Source organism: Eupeodes corollae, chromosome 3 (genome assembly GCF_945859685.1).
Source record: "Eupeodes corollae chromosome 3, idEupCoro1.1, whole genome shotgun sequence".
In the NCBI taxonomy this organism is placed as follows: domain Eukaryota; kingdom Metazoa; phylum Arthropoda; class Insecta; order Diptera; family Syrphidae; genus Eupeodes; species Eupeodes corollae.
Window position 1 is genome coordinate 62,212,059 of NC_079149.1, and position 17,333 is coordinate 62,229,391.

At 32.8% G+C, this 17,333-nt stretch overlaps 1 protein-coding gene across 1 annotated transcript; it reads right to left on the reverse strand.

Annotated features, from left to right (window-relative positions):
- Nucleotides 1-18: 18 nt before the first annotated feature.
- On the reverse strand, nt 19-17,333 carry LOC129951075 (insulin-like peptide receptor). The gene is made up of 9 exons (XM_056063084.1): nt 16,785-17,333; nt 16,563-16,707; nt 14,113-14,193; nt 13,875-14,032; nt 13,692-13,814; nt 2,242-2,589; nt 1,876-2,185; nt 1,634-1,764; nt 19-1,573 (listed from the first exon to the last, which is right to left on the reverse strand). Exons 1-9 carry the CDS (start codon nt 17,018-17,020, stop codon nt 346-348), a joined length of 2,760 nt encoding a protein of 919 aa, XP_055919059.1. The 5' UTR covers nt 17,021-17,333; the 3' UTR covers nt 19-345.

Here is a 17,333-nt window from a genome sequence, read left to right on the forward strand (position 1 = left end):
AATACTAAAAGGGAAGGATCTCTTAATAAAAAAGTTTTATTTACTTAATTTTGTATGGTGATTATAATTTCGTATTTTTGGTTTTAATTTGAGGAAAGTTTTTTTTATCAATTATAATCTTGAAAATAAATTTAAAACACATATGTATATGTAGTTGATCCATAATTTTTGGGATCTAAGCAGGAAAGTTTCTCGACAGTTGCTTGAAATCTGCAAATAAATCTAGCGAGCTTATCAAAATAGCTGGAGAGCAAGTTTTCTTCAACGCTTTTCTAAAATACAATGACGACGCGATGTCTGTATTAAAATAAAAGAATTTGAAACATTTTTTTACTATTGATCATTTTAAAAAACGCTTTCACGTGAATTTCTAAATGTAACCGTATCCAAACTGGGGACAAGTTCTTGGCGGTCTTCCATTCCCACGGCGCTTCGTAAACTCCGGGTTCCCCTTCTCCACCCATGCAGGCGTTCAAAAGCCCACCAACGTCTTTTTAAGCAAAACCAAATGAGCAATAATAATAACGTGGAAGCAACGGATGCCACCACGATCCTTAGTGCGGTTAGTCTTCCTCTGTGAGTACAAGTATTGCTATCAACGTCAAACCATTTACTGAGCGCACCACCTCCAGTTGTAACAACTCTTACAGAAAATTTATTAAACATGTACGTGCCCTTAAAACGAACAAAGATTTCATTATCTCCAGTTTCAAATTGTTTTCGACTTAGACAGTAAGCATATCCAATGTCAACCGTAGGAACAACAACGCGTTGGGTATTGTGAAACTGTATGAGGTAATTTAGTACAGCCCCATTTGGAGTTGGAGGTTCTGCAAATTTGACCATGTAAGTGATGTTATTTTGTTCTCTGCATGAGTATGCGTTAGTGATTAAATCGAATTCTTTGACAACTGCGGTTCTGTCAGTGTGCATAAAATATGATCCACAGCCCACATCGTTGCATGCAAACAAAAAGAAAGTATATCTGGTGAAATGCTTAAGACCGTTAATTGTAAAATTTTCCATTTTAGCATCAATTACAGAGACGTTTGTCCGATGACCGCTCTTGACCAATCTGTGACAATTGTCCTTCTGGTCAATACTGCACACAAATGTTGCTTCCATGTCAAGTTTGAATTCCTCATCATCTATTTGTTCCCGTTTTCTTTGACAACAATCATCAAAATCCTCCAAAACATTCTGTGCATAGTATTCAAAAGGCTGTTCACAGTAGGACCTTGTATCCAGGGTATCTAAGTCTACAATTTGCTCAAATGTTTCTAGAAGATAATATTTTACCACTTCACGTGTCTTGTTTCTTGGCAACCATTTGAGTGTGATATTTCTGTAGGATTTTCGGAGTGTAACAAGCTGTGGTGCTGTTGGAAGATCTGGTTTGGTTTGGAATCTTTGAATTGGAGATCTAGCTGAGTAATAGTCTTCTCCTCTAAAAGTCTTCACGAGGTATTCATAGTTTGTATAGGGCAGTAGATTGGATATTGTGAACATATAGTGAGATGAGTTCTGTTCAGAAATATCTGTGTCGAACATTAGCTCTCGGTGCCAGTGGACTCTGTAAAAAAGAAATGTTTAAAGGTACGTAAACGCAAAATCAGAAAAGTGATTCAAAAACCTCAAGCAAATATCATCGTCAAGCTCACTTTGCTCGCCGGCATCGTACTTAGCCTCACGGTAAATTATTTCAACTTCGTCAGCTGTTTGATTCTTTGTCCAAGTTATCATAACACTGTTGTGGGTAATATTCTGAAGGAGAAAAACAGAAGATTCAATAAATCAAGTCTCTTAACTTTGAAATAATTTAGTCATCGCAAGGTTACTTGAAGAAAAATAACTTCAAACGTTATTTAAGCTTACCTCTTCATATACGTAAAGTCTTACTGGTTCACAAAGAACATCCTGGTCATTTAACTGCAATAGATCCTTTTCATTGTTGTGAATTATATTTCGGCTGAATTCCGCCAACTTTTTGTTGCAAAGTTTCTTATTGGCAAATGAATAGATGCCTCCGTTTATGAATTCCACATTTTTTCCTGCTGGTGGTGTCCAAAGTTCTTCAAGTTGCTCATTGCTATATAAAACTAATCCAAATGTTTCATTCTCCAATGGCTTTCCTTCGATTTTTTCAAGATTCTTTAAAAAATCCAACGATTTCAAGAAGGGTGAGCTAAGAATATAACAATTATAATTTTGTTTATTTGAACTTTCAAAAACATAACATACTAGTAAACTTTTATATATCCTTCAACTATTCGCAAGTTTTTAAAAGATGCAATTAAGTCTTGTTCTTCAACTATGTGTCGAATTGAAATGAACAAGCTACCCCTGAGATGTTGACAATTTTTTAATGATTCAGCGTGAGCTAAGCTTATTACTGTAATTTCGGTTTCATGTTCGTCAGGGAAGCACTCTCGAATGCAGCCTTCTGTACATTTTACGCATGACCCAACTTTTCTGCTATGATTATATCCGGAAGGGCATCTTCTGTTGCATTCGTCGTTGAATAAATAGTTTTTTAATTTGTAACACTCCTCTTTTGTGTAACATCGCTGATAATTTTCAGAAAAGAAGCTATGAAATGAAATACAAAACATTTATAGTGTGTAGAAAGGTACTTTCTTTTTATTAAGGAAAAGAAATATGTATGTATTTAGATAAATTGAGGTAATTATAAAGAAATATCTGACTATTTCTTGTCATGTAATAAATATGTAGAATATAGTAAAGAAGTATAATTTCTCATACATATGTCTGTGGCAATAAGACAGAGTAGCTTAAGTCGACATCTTAAAGTAGGAATGTAGAAAAAATTCCGTTTCATACTTAAAATGTTATATCAAAACCAAATTGAAAAAAAGAATGTCTTAAGTAACATAAGTTGTTCTTTCAAATATTTAAAAGGTTAAAAAAGTTCCTTAAGTGGACCTACGATCTTATGTCTAATCTTAAAACATAAAACAAATAGAAATAAGATATTTGCGATTTATTTGGAATAAATATTTCAAGTTGAAAAACTTATTTTATACTAGAAAAATACATTTAAAACAAAAAAATACACAATTTATAAGATTTGCGAACGACTGGGTCACGCTAACTTGCTCCTGCATGCAAAGAGTCTGTTTAAAAAGGACATGAATATATAATATATGTATATATAATATATGTAATATGTAAAATAAGTTTGTCTTCAAAGATATAAATGCCATTTGATTTCTCAAAAAACCTCCATTTCTCATTTTTTTGTTTGAAAATCGTTAGACTTTTTTATTTGTTTGTGCAGTTATTTAGTAATTGAATAGAAATTTAGTCTGGACGAATCATCATCATACATAAACATATATTATTTCGTTAGCATGTCTACCTTTGGCTCTCATACGGAACTAATTTTAACAAAGAAGGCTGTCAAAACAAACAGAATTTTCCGTAGACTAACGAATTGTATTTGATTGAATATTAATTTATAATTTGTTGAAAAAACTTAACTTTTTATTACAATACAAATATGAAATACTGGCAAAATATTATGGTAAGGGAGATGTTTTGTGTATTTAAATGAACTTATCGAATACACACCATTTTTTGTCGGTAAGCTAGTTTCATCCCAAGACACAACTCATCCCGGAAATGGAAAATACTTGTAAGCATACTTAACGAAAACAATTGTTTGTGTATTCAACTAGTTCGTTCAAAGCTTTTTTCTTTGGATAGCTTTTAATTTCATATAAGAAGAACCAGGATGGAAAATTAATTATCTGAAGATAAGAAAGAGGCAGAACATGTATGTTTAGATTGTAATGCAATCACCTATTTGATGTGTAGTTAGGCAGGTGTCTAAAACGAATAAAGAATAGTTCATTGGCGTGCTCAGTCATGTTAAGGATGATAATGAAAGAATGTTATTAGTAGGTAGAAGGTACTTACTACAATCCAGTCACATTCCTTCTTTCCTAAAAGTTTTTAACGCAAACATGGAGGTATTACGTTCAGTTTATTTTTTTCGTTAAAGTTAAAAACAAAAACAAGCATACGAACAGGTACAAGAAATTGCTATTCATGTGTTCTTTACAGTCAGGCTCTTGTGCGTTTTGGATTTTAGTTACGAAGTGAGACGTTGTGTATACGTTGAACAAGTGATTCTAATAGAAAATACATATACTCTTTCCGGCCCGTTTCTTTAACTTGTTCTAAGTATTTATTCTTTTATATAGACAAAAGCAAGTAAAATATGTGGGAAACAACCTTATTTCTAAAGAATAATATTTTAAAATCATGTATACAAAGGTACCAATATACATATGTCATATTCGTTAATCCGATGCAGTGGGGCTAAACGGCCATCGTTGGTATTTACAATAGTTATAGTTATAAAACTACATAAATATGTACCAAATGCATTAATTTGGATTAAAGATAGGAATTTAATGAAAAATTTGTCTTTCGGGAATCATGCACAGGATTTGATCTGGTGAGATGGGAGCCTGTTACATTTAATACAGGTAAGATAATAAAAAAAAAACTAGTTTAAGATTCAAAATTTTACCTGAAAAATAAATTTTTCTTCAAAAATTTAAATGCCGTTTTATAAATTAAAAAACTTTTGATTTTTCGATTTTTTAAATATAAAATTTTTCAATGAAAAAAAAATTCAATATTTTTTTAAAAAGTCCAAACAAAAACATTGCATTTTTGATAATCAAATATTGTTAAGGCAATACAAGAGCTCCTTCAAGAAATAATTATTGAAATCGGTTCATAAGTTGCTGGGAAAATTAAAAAAAAACGCGGTACCTTTCCGGAGCAATACAAAAATATGTGTTTCTTACTAAAAGAGGCCAACTTGAAATTTTAGAGAAAATTAAAAAAAAACCGATCGGTTTGTTTTTGAGAAATTTCGAATTTTCGTTTTTAGACCAAAGAAATTGTATGGGGGCCACTGTTAGTTTTAATCTTAAAAAAAAATGAACAAAACGCCTAACGCGAATCTGCTCAAAAAATTAATTTCCAAGTTTGAACTTAATCGACCCAATGGTTTAAGCTGTAGGAGAATACAGAACAGACCGGACGGAATCGGGGGACCCACTTTTTTCGACTTCTCTATCATCGTAATATCATGTTTGATTTAAATTTCGAGTTCGAAATTTTGCATGAATGCAAATTTAATACACTTAGATATTAGCTAAAATGAAATTTGTGTTTAACACCCACAGCTCTCACGAATTGGTAAAAATCACAAGGATGGTGGATTTTAACTGTTGGGCGCGTTTTCTTTTTTTCTTTTTTTAATTCAATGAGTGTGTTCAGGAAGACAAAATGTATGATCAATGATCTGCAAATTGTATTCAAGTTGCAAGAAAGTTTTAAACATTGAAGCAATGCAAGAATTTTTATTCTGTCCTGGACAATCGTCACTATACAGCAAAACGTGTTTAGTGTCTGATGGGAGGTCTTAAAGAAATTTCATTTCCAATACGATTTCTTTCTGCCTCATCCAACATGTAACATACTGGCTGCCCTGTTGTACAGTCATGAACAGTTAAATTAAAGGTCCATAATGGATGTTTATAGATTGAAACTGAGGACCTTAAAAAAAGTTTTGTTAGACATTGTTGCAGGTCAAGTGTTAGAACGTTTAAAGATTTATTGTTTCTTTTGTCTAATTCTTATGACTTATAAGCAACCTCTGCTTCTAGGTGGTGATTTTGTTGTTCTTTTAAGAGATTCGCGCTGTCTTCATCAGAAGCGACATTTATTTTTATTTTAAGAAATTAACACTTGTGTGTCTAATTTAGATTTTTTTAATTTTAAGTTAAGGGTTTTGAAAGTTTTTGAGAAATTTGAAAGTGAAACCGGAGCAAATGTCTTTTATAAGTTTCTCGTCTAGCGTAGTGGGACTCGAAGATGGGAAACTGTTCATAAATGTAATTATTTTATATAGTTCTTCAGGTAAAAGTTTTATAGGATCAGGATGTCTTCCAAGCATATCACCATTTGTATATTACCATTTGTAGATGTTCCATGGCATTTCTTTTTTTTTGACAACTTTTTTTATAAATTGCTCTAATTCAAAAAGGTTATATCTGAAACATTTTCACACACCGAAATCCTTTCACCACTAACTTCCAAAAAGTGTTTATGCAGTGCTTCCTTATCCTCGGATTAGTAAGACTCTTGTCTTTTCTTTCAGATTTAAATTCCTCAACCCAGATGCAAACGCTTGTCTCAGCTCATAAGAACCAAGTTCCCAATATTTTGTAAAAATAAAATGTTGGTTTTCATAAGAGGTTTGTTCTTTACATTTATTGCGACAGTTAAGCACTATTCACAAGAACACGACCAACGCTAACGAATGAACAAATATTCGTCGATTTTGACATTTATTTCACATGAGAGTTTTTAATTCGTCGCGAATGAGCCACAGCCGAACACCATTCGCCACCGAAACCAAAACAAGAATGATTTTTTAAAATTAAGTACGCGCGATTATTTTATTCGTTTTGAGTGTGGATAATGTGGAACGCGAATAAAGTTTGACAGTTCATATCAACTATAATTTTTTCGCGACGAATAAATTTGTTATTTTAAATGTATTAATATATGACATTGAAAAGTAAAAGTATGCATCATAGATTAAATAGAAACTATATTGCTATCGTTCTGCGAAGAATTTGTGTGGAAATATGTCTATAGACTCACAGTTTGTAATTCATTCGTCATTTGGTCGCCCTCATTTAAATACTGCTGTATCTAACTTGCGTAGAGTTCGTTCCTGTACAGCTTTTGCTAGAGTTTCTTTTTGCGCATATTTGTTGACTGTCTTGCGGTAGCCATTTCGTTATTTTGGTCATTCTCCGAAATAGTTTTGCAATATCCAAACAATAAGTTTTGCTATAGCTGACGATTAGAGTTTTTTGTTTCTAAAGAAACATAAGCTTCACTACTTACGTTGTCAGAAATAATAGGAACAAAACTAGGATCACAAATAGAATCATAGTCATCGAAATCCGCTGATTTGTCTTCTTCCCTTTTAGTTGAGAAAACAGCCTTTTCTTCACAGGCAAAATCTTCATTTTCTTGTTTTGATATGTTCCGAAAGTTTTGGTTATCTGGAATTTCTGGCGCTTCACTTGCTTTTTAAAAGTTCATTTTATGAAGGGTATTAAATGTTTCCAATCTAAGATAAACTTGTTAGTTATGAAACTTGTGTTCTCTTCGAATTCTGTAAATGGTGTGGTATTTCTATAACAACTTCTGATTCTGCGTGTTTCATTTTTTTTGTATTCACATTCGTATAAACTGTAAAGCACACAATTTTTTAAACATGAAACGCTTCATGATCACTTCAACACTTTTGACTTAAGGGTTGTTTTTGTTAAATCATAAAATTTGAGTTTGGAGGATATACAAAAATGTAATAACATAAGGTTTTTTTTAACCAAGAAAGTAGGCATTGTAATCTTTTCAGCCTGACATGCTAAGAAGGCTTTCTCGTTTCCTAAAATTTTTAGGGTACACCCTTCAGAATCCTTCTAATGAGCTAGAAACTGCAAGCTGCGAACTGTGGATGTTCGCATATTTTGATTTGTCTTTCACATGATCTTTGTTTCTATTCACAGACAGCGACGAATTGTAAATTTACAATTACCCTTTTCAACAAACAAAACAAGAAAGGTATAATTTTGAGGTTAAGTTGAGAGCGAACAATTTATTCGTTGCCGTGTGGATTGTATGTGGAACGCGAATAGAGTTTGACAGTTCGTAGCAACCACACTGCAATTCGTTACTAACCTAATTGTTTTTACAAAATTGTCTTGTTTTAGAGAACAAAATGCAAATTATATTATTCTAGTACAAGTGACAATTGGTTTCTTATAATTTAAATGTGTTTTTGTTTGAAATGTTTAAAATCACTTTTGTTCGTCTATTCGTTCATTCGTTGTACGCTCTCATGTGTAAGGTCCTTTAGTATTTTATTGCAAGCAGAAATAGTGGGTTTCAAACTATTTATTCAATATCTATTAGTTCAATTTGTATTTTTCTAATAGCCGCATGCATTTCCATCCTTTAAGTTATCCTTTATATTGCTACACAAATTTTTATTGGAGAATTTTAAAGGTGTCCTTTTTTTCGTGGGAATGGATCTGGTCTTCTTTTTTAAGCGAATTGAAACATATACGAGGGTCGTTTGAAAAGTCAATGCGAAAATAAAAACTGCTTAATTTTTTTGGATAAACCTTTTTTATTTTTCAACGTAGTCTCCTTTCAGGCTTATACACTACGTCCAACGCTGCTCTAGTTTGTTGATCCCTTCCGAATAATAGGATGAGCTGGTGTTTTGTCGTGATGGAAAAGAACTTTTTTGTGGGCCAGTCGTGGACGTTTCTCTTTCAGCTCGTTTTTCAAACGATCCAATAGCAATGAAAATTATTCACCTGTAATGGTTTTACCCTTTTCCAGATAGTCAATGAAGATTATCCTTATAACCTTCCCAGCCCACGTCCAGAACGTTCAGCGTCTGTTGTGCTCATATGGCCACTCCGAAAATTTTGAAACCACTTGTAAACTCTTCTACTATAAGGTGCGCAGTCACCATAATGTTTATCAAGCTTCTGTTTAGTATGCTGAGGAGTTTTGCCTTTCATAAAGTAATGTTAAATCAACACATGAAATTTATTTTCGTTAATTTTGTTGACTTCCTCAATTCAAACGAATGTCAAACACAAACCAATAGACCGACCTTGCAAAAACTTGGTGTGTATTCTTTCAAGACATGCTACTAACTGTAAATAACCTCGATATGCACCAGTAGTGCCATCTGTCTGACTTTGCACGGACTTTTCAAACGACCCTCGTTTGTACATATATTCTATTTATTGTTCAATTAAGATTGTTCGTCGTTTGGATGTAATATTGTCATATGTGAAAAATTCAGCTTTTGTGAATCAAATGATATGTTTGAATCACCACTTTTTTTTATTAGAATATATTTTTTTAACACTTTGTTCGATTGCTAAGCGATGCATTATTATAAATAACAAATATTTAACTTAAATCATGACACTTCAAATGGTAGATAAGCTTGACAGGTATCAAATGCTAGTGCTGTCAACTTGAAACCTTATGGTTATATAAGCTATATTAACTGATTCCAAAGCATATCAACATTAACAGAGAGATTAAATTGAAATGATGATTTTGTGAACAAAATACCTTTCAAAAACTACTTAAAATTATAAACACATTAGGGCATATTCATAGGTGTTTGCTAAGAACTTTCTAAGTTGTTATTAAGCTAGTACAGAATTTAGGGTATTTATGAAGAAATTTAAACCTAAGTTAGGGATAAACCTGTGGTTTAACTATTAACATTTGCTGTGTTTAAGTAGTTATTATCACAGACAAATTTTATATTTGATTTTTGTTTGTGAATTGAAAAGCTGAAAAAGTAAATTATATCAAATACATTTAAAATAAACTTGCTGTCTAGAAAAATGTCGATTGGTATCGCAATTTATGAAGATATGGGGAAGAGATGGATATCGTAGAGGAGTTTGAGTCATTTGGTGATCTTCAAATAAGCCACCAAAAAAAAAGGAAAATATACAAAACACGGGTTAATCCATTCGAATTACGCGACAAGGATTTCTACTAATGATATCGTTTGGATAAAGAAACTGTCACATTTATTTTATATTATATTTATTTTATGCATCCAATTTGAGGAATGACAACACAAAATAACAAGTTTGAAAATATAGCAGTACTTTTTTGCTTTGACCTGTCATTTGAAGTATAATTGTAGTAGAATACAATCTTAACCTGGGGTTTAATTTTCAGCAATTTCATTATCGATCTCAGAAGGTTCCTTAGATGGTTTTCCACCACCGGTTCCCATCTGAGATCGACTTAATTGGTCCGCGCCTCCTGCTTGTAGCGGCTTCATTGATCCCTTACCATCAATAATCAAAATTAAAGCTCACTTAAATATTTAACTGGGTTTTAAATATTTTGCCATACCAATAAGCATTTTAATAGTTAGGTTAAGGGCTAAAACACAGTTAAATTTTATCGTTGGGAAACTCAACTATAAACGGACAGTTAAATTAAACTCCATGGTTTCCACTGTCATTTTGACAGCACACGTAAGAAATACTTTTTAGGTCACAAGAGTTGACTTTTTTTTGTGATTGTTGTCTGCTGATTGTTCTTGGCAATATTTTATAAAAAAGTAAGTCGAATAATACTTGTTTTGATACATAATTGTAATTTTGTTTTAAAAAATATGCATCATTTTAGAAATGGCTAAAAAAAAAATTTAAAATTGGGCATATCGTCAAATTGAACGATGTAATGGAGGAGCTACTGGTCGCAGCAGCTAGACCACTTGAGCATGTAATAGATTCTAAGCTAAATGATGGCAAATTATTAAAAGCCAAGGCTATAGCCTGGCAAAATATTACTGCATCGTTTCAGCCTAGTGGCTTTAAATTGACGCCGAAACAAGTAAGGGACCGATATGGAGCCGCTACAAGCAGCAGGTGCGGACTAGTTTAAGTTAATTTAATCGATCTCAGAGGGAGACCGGCGGTGGAAATTTCTTAAGTTTTCACTTTAGATTTTGTTGAAGATACTGTGGAATTTGATTGTGATGCAAAATAGCTTGATGATTATGATGACAAGTAGAATATTGTCTCGATATGATTCGCAATTGTTTTTAAAATATTTTATTCCAAACAAAATATACCATCCCCATCAAATCCACTAGAACCTGAATTGTATGGATAATTTATCTGCCAATGGACGAGATTTATGCCTTTAATTGGATTATTTTTTTGTGATTTTCTTTGTGACATTTTAAGTAGAATAACTATTTAATTTAGTTTTAAAACATAAACCAACGTGTGTACCTTTTTTAAAAAGTCATTAATAAATAATTGTTACTGAAACATTTTTTTTTGTTTTTATTTTTCTTTCAAAAATTTCGAAATATTGTATAATTTTATTTTACAGAAATATTTTTGTTTTGTTTATGTTTGCACAACTTACTAATGTCAATTCAATGCTGTCTTTTTGACAGAGAATGTAAAGGGTGTCCTAAAATTAACGCAAGATTTGAATTTGCCGCCATTTGTGCAGTGAAGTGTTGGCAACCCTGAAAAAAAAGCAATTTGACAGCTAACAGTATAGGGCTATTAAAAATGGAGCGTTACACGATAGAACAAGGTGTCTTCATTAATAAAGAATATTTCAAAAATAGTGAAAGCTTGGCGGCTGCAGTTCGAAAATTTCATATAAAATATGGTCGGAATAGTGTTTTAACTTCGTCAACTGTGAAGAGATTAATTGAAAAATTCATGGAGACTGGATCCGTTGGAGACGCCAAACGCACTGGTCGTCCAAAAACAAGCCGTTCAAATGTGAATGTCGAAGCAGTGCGTGAGAGTGTTGCTGACAATCCAGGAACCTCAATTCGACGTCGTGGACAAGAATTGCAAATTTCAAGAACCTCTCTACAGCGTATACTCACCAAAGATCTGTGTCTTCATGCTTACAAAATTCAATTAACACAACAATTGAAGAATAATGACCATGGACATAGAAGAGAGTTCGTTGAATGGATTATTGAATATCAACAAATGGACCCTGATTTTTCGAGCAAAATCATCCTAAGCGATGAAGCACATTTTCATCTTGATGCCTTTGTCAATCGCCAAAATTGCCGCATTTGGGGTTCGGAGAACCCACATGTGATTGTCGAAAAACAAATGCATCCACAACGCGTGACTGTATGGTGTGGATTTTGGGCTGGAGGCATAATTGGGCCATATTTTTTTGAAAATGATGCTGGTCAAGCAGTGACTGTTACTGGTGCTCAATATCGCGACATGATCACACAGTTCTTTCTGCCAAAATTGGATGATATTGATGTGTCCAATATGTGGTTTCAACAAGACGGTGCCACATGTCATACAGCCCGTGAAATAATTCAATTACTGCATGAGACACTTCCAGGTCGTGTACTCTCTCGTTTCGGTGATCAAAATTGGCCTCCTAGATCGTGTGATTTAACACCATTAGACTTCTTTTTATGGGGTTATTTGAAATCACAAGTCTATGTCAACAAGCCCACAACCAACGCCCACAGATTCAACGCTGCATCAACGAAATTCAGCCACATTTATGCAGAATGGTCATGGAAAATTTCAACAAAAGAGTGAGGCCATTTGTCCCATGTGTTATTCCATACATAACCCTATCCTACGAGTATGTACTTTAAAAATAAATAAAAATAAATTGGGTGGCGCGACAGTCCATTGAGAACCAAGGCCTAGTGACTTACAACTCTCAACCATTCCTGTGTGCGAGTAATGTTGTCAGGAATGGAGGGGACCTACAGTTTATATGCCGACTCCGAACGGCTAATTTTGAGAAAGCACTTTTTCATGACAATAGTTATTCTTGGAGAAGTTGTCAATTCCTCGCAAGAGGCAGTACCCGTGAAAAGACTTTAGATGGCATAGGCAGGGATCGAACCCAAGACCTCTAGCATGACAGTCCAACGCACTAACCATCATGCCACGGGTACCACAGGTGTACTTTACGAGTCAATAAAAATATAACTATCAAAAGACTAAAAACGGCGTTTTCTATTTAATTCAAATCTTGCGTTAATTTTGGGACACAATTTAGATATTGTACTAGAAGGCTAATTAGTAAAAGACGTGTTTATTTTGGTTATTAGTAAACACGCAAATTAACTCGCTGTTAAAATTTAACTCAACGATCACTAAACGCGTGTTCAGCGATTTATTATTGGTAAGGTCCAAGAAATCACGACTTTAGTAATTCTCTATGAATACGCCCCATTTTGATTAAAACTAAATGTTTTTTTCTAAAATTTCTAAATTGAAAACATCAATACAATTTAATTTAATAAAATAACAAAATTATAATACGGTAATAATATCTTCAATTGATGTTGGTTTTAACATTTTGGGCTATTTAATATTTTAAACTATTTGAAAGCTCTGCTTAACCCGATTGGACCCCTTTGAAATACATGAAGACGATTTGTATGAAAGGTGTCTATTTGAGAAAAAAAAACTGTCAAGTTTTTCTTAATATTGTAAATCGAAATTCAATGAAATGTTTGCTAATATATGCGTGTTTCCAAGTCTTTAAACTACAAGCCCGACTTCATAAAATTTCTCAACTAATATCAAAAAAAATAGTTTAAAGGGTTTCAAAGATTTTGGCTCTCCAGCTAACGCAATTTATTGTGTTACCCTCTACAATCCATTTTGTATTGGTTTAAGTGAAATGTTTCAAAACTGTTGTAAAATATGCCTTAAACCTGTTTCTAACCTATGTGTTAAATTAAGACTTCAGTTCAAATAGACTCGGGTTTAAAATATGACTATGAATATGCCCTAATGTGTTCATACCAATCTGAATACTTACTTAGTCCTTAAGTACCAGCATTAAAGCAAAAACTTTGTGAAAAATGTCATTTAGTTAATATATGATATTTTTGATGTGGTTATACATACAAACCATGGTGCTATTGCTAAATTAATACTAACTTATAGATTACCAAGTTAAAACTCCTAATCCATATTATGAGTAAGTAAATAAAAACAATTTTAAATTAAATTCATGCAATTAATTTAGCTTACGTGTTGTTAGGACACTTGTCAACACATGCTCCATGATCGTTAATTCCCTTACACATATTACATCCTGTATTAGAACTATTATAACATCCACCAAGACATTGTGGATCACAATGAAGAGAAGTTCTGCAAGATAAAAACAAAAATGTAAAATATTGCAATATGTTTATTTCTTATTTTACTTACTGTGTTAAGTTAATTAAATTAACATTTTCAAACTTTTGACAATAATTATTAGACCAACAATAGTCACATCCCTTGCATTCTGCATAATCACACTTGGATCCTTCTACTGGGAAAATATGGTTCTCTCCTGATGTTAAGGTCAAACGATCCCAATTGATCTGATTATTAAAATTATAAAAAAAGTTATTTATTAAATAATTTAATTGTATAAACTTATTTTAGAATTGTTAAAAACTACCTTCTTTAAAAAACACATTTTAGGACAATTTGCTATAAACACATGACCCCGCTGTATTGCAATTAGATTTCTAAATTCAATCTGAAAAAAAAAAAAAAAATACAAATTAAATACAAATACAAGAATTTTAAACTACAAATATTGTTTAAATAAAAGTCATTTATTATTAAAGAAAAAACTCAAGGACGAAATTAAGGATCAATGACAAATAGGAAAGTAAGCTAAATTGTAAACAGACCAATAAGGCCAAACAAGGGCAACAGTGCTCCGGTTCGCCTTTAATGTCTTGAAAATGAAAATGGAAGTATGGATACGAAAACGGCTTCACTTCCGAAAAATCCGAAAAAGCGGTATTTTTTTGACACTCAAAAAAAAGTGGCTACCAATAAGAAATTAAGGCAGAGTTTACTGGATAGATGGCTTGAAAGTCATGGTTGACACAATACAAAAAAATTCTGGAAAAAGTCAAATGCAGTTGGCATTTCCACTCGTCTGTGTGAACGTCTGTCAGCTCTTTGTATAGCTATCAAATCTCTGGACTCTGTCTCTACAACTGTCGATCATTTCTAATGGAGATGGCACAATGGTTTAATATTCACCTTTGCTGGGTGCCGGGCCATAGAGACATTCCAGGTAACTGTAAGGCAGATGAACTCACCAGGAACGGTACAATACAGCCCATCCTACCACGTTTGGCAAGTACTGGCATACCAATCGCTACTTGTAAACTGTTGCTAATGCAAGACGCTCTGAGGAGGGCAGGCACCAGGTGGATTAACATCACCACGTGTCAGATCACAAAAAACATCTGGCCAACACTGGATTTAAAACGTTCAAGGTGCTTGCTCTCTCTAAGCTCGATAATAGGTGTCATAACCGGACACTGTTTAATAGGAAAGCGCGCCACGAGATTTTTGCAGAAGCTGTATGGATGAGGAAGAGGAAGAAACAGTTCTTCATCTTCTCTGCACATGCCCTGCTCTGGCTCGAAAACGCAAGAATTACCCAGGAGAATTCTTCTTTAACGATCTAAACGATCTAAATTATATCAGTATAATCAGCCTCTCACGTTTCGTAAGGGACTCAAACTGGTTCCATTGAGCTTAAGAGGAAGCCTCAAGATTCATGTGGTATCACAATGGGCCATTAAACTGGCCTAAGTCTGTCCGTTTCCATCTTGGACAGCCACTTTAACCTAACCTAACCTAACCTGGCAGCTTTATTCAAAAACGACATATGTATGTATTAGTTGGAAAATGTCTATCAAGTTTTTTTTTATAGCTTTTTAGCAATCAATTTTTCCACACGGTTCGATGTTTTCCAAAATTTGACTGAATTTTTAAAACTAGTTTTTTTTTGTATGTGATGAAATTAGCTTAAAGCCAATATCTTACATTTTTAAAGAGATACTTAAGTCGAAAATCAGTTTCAAGTTCAACCACTTTTTGCTAATGTTTTTTTTATTTTTTATAAAAAAAACTGCCAATTCGATTTTTCCCAAAATGTCAAAAACGTTATTCTTCGTTGCAAAAACTTACTTTGGAGATATAATCATATTTTGTTCGCAAATTATTCAAGGTGACGATTATTTTTTTTTAAGTTTTTTGATTTATGAAAAAAAAACCTTTAATTGAATTTATTTCAAAAATAATATATGTTTAGTATCACGTCACAATATATAATATAAAATTTAATAAAAGTCGCAAGCGTTATTGGTTCGTGAGATATTTTGGGTTAACCTAAATTTTCAATTTTGAGGGCCCTTTTTACATCTTTCTGCATTAATATCTGTAAAAAAATGTATTTGACCTTGATGCCTCCACTGGTTCTTGAGATATAGACGACGATAAAAGCTTCCCGAAACGTATACTGAAGTTTGGATATTTTAAAAAAATAATCTCGTCGCATAAATGCTTGAGAAGCCTTAGTCCAAAAAATTTTAATTTTCGTTTTTTTTTGTTAAAAGAAGAAAGCCATTTGTTTTCTTTGTAATACCCGTGTTTTTACGTTCAGCTGATCCTTCAGTTTTAATTTTACGACATAAACATAAGTAAACACATTTTCAAGTTTTAAATTCGCTCTCCTGAAAAATTTTCATATTGAGGCTTAGCATAGTTCATTTTTAACCCTATAGTCACACCAACAAACACTAAGAGCGATTTAAAACAAGATGCTGGTATTCTAAATATTAACCTCGGAAACAGAAGTTAATTTAATAATTAATTTAATTTTATTTTGTAGACTTATTGAAAAAGAACTTTTTAAAAATTAGAGAAGTGGTTACTTTTTGTCTTTGGCACAAAAAAACTTCTGGCGTCCATTTGATTCCACGCACTTCTTGTGAGACTTTTTTTTTAACAAATATAACGTATATTTATGTTTCTGTTTCACCCTAATGTGCACCTAACCTATAAAATTCAAACGTAATGCATAATGTTTTTAGTACTTACCGCAGCTAAGTCAGGCATATTAGACACTGATAATGCATAGCTTAAGAAAAGCCTCCTACCACGAATAACAACTAGGTTAGGAAATAGCTTTTTCATATCCGTTAATCCCCTTACATCGTGCATCAAAAAAAAGTCCGTTATTTCTCTGAAATAGTAACAATCAATATAAGAAAGAAGTCTTAAGCATTTAAATTAGGAAAATATATATTTAGAAAGACCTACTTTAATTCTGGAAACGTTAAATTGCTGAAATTACTTTGTGATGATTCTCTAGAAATTAAGCCTATAACTAAATAGCCCTTGATAACATGGCAACCCTCTAGTACCCTAAAACTAGCCGCATTGTTTTTTATGTCAATACTTTTACATTCTCGAGCACTTATCAAACAAGGTATATCCCGAATATAAAACAATGCAAGGGCGACGAGAATTAGGCTCGAAACTGCCACTCGAGCCATTTATAAATGTTTATTTAAAAAAAAAATCGAAAGACACTTCCGTAAATAATTATACCACAGCTAAAAATGAATAGTCGCATTTAACAATTATAAAACAGTATAAAATTAACACCAATAGAAATTAAACAATAAAAACAAAAACAATAACAAATATATCACTATAATTGAATTTAACTGATTGAGAGACGTTTTTACAATCAGAATCAGAAATGGGGACGCGCCCGCCGTTCGCAGTCAGTCGATTGTCGATCAATACTTTATTATATTTTTATCAGCAGCACAAGCTCGGCCTGTTTTGGTGAAGGGATTAATT

Coding starts and splice junctions, on each gene's coding strand:
- LOC129951075 (XM_056063084.1), bottom strand. CDS start 17,020: ATGGCTCGAGTGGCAGTTTCGAGCCTAATTCTCGTCGCCCTTGCATTG. Junction 13,815..13,874: donor AATTTAATTAACTTAACACA/GTAAGTAAAATA, acceptor TTTATCTTGCAG/AACTTCTCTTCATTGTGATC. Junction 1,765..1,875: donor GACTTTACGTATATGAAGAG/GTAAGCTTAAAT, acceptor TTTCTCCTTCAG/AATATTACCCACAACAGTGT.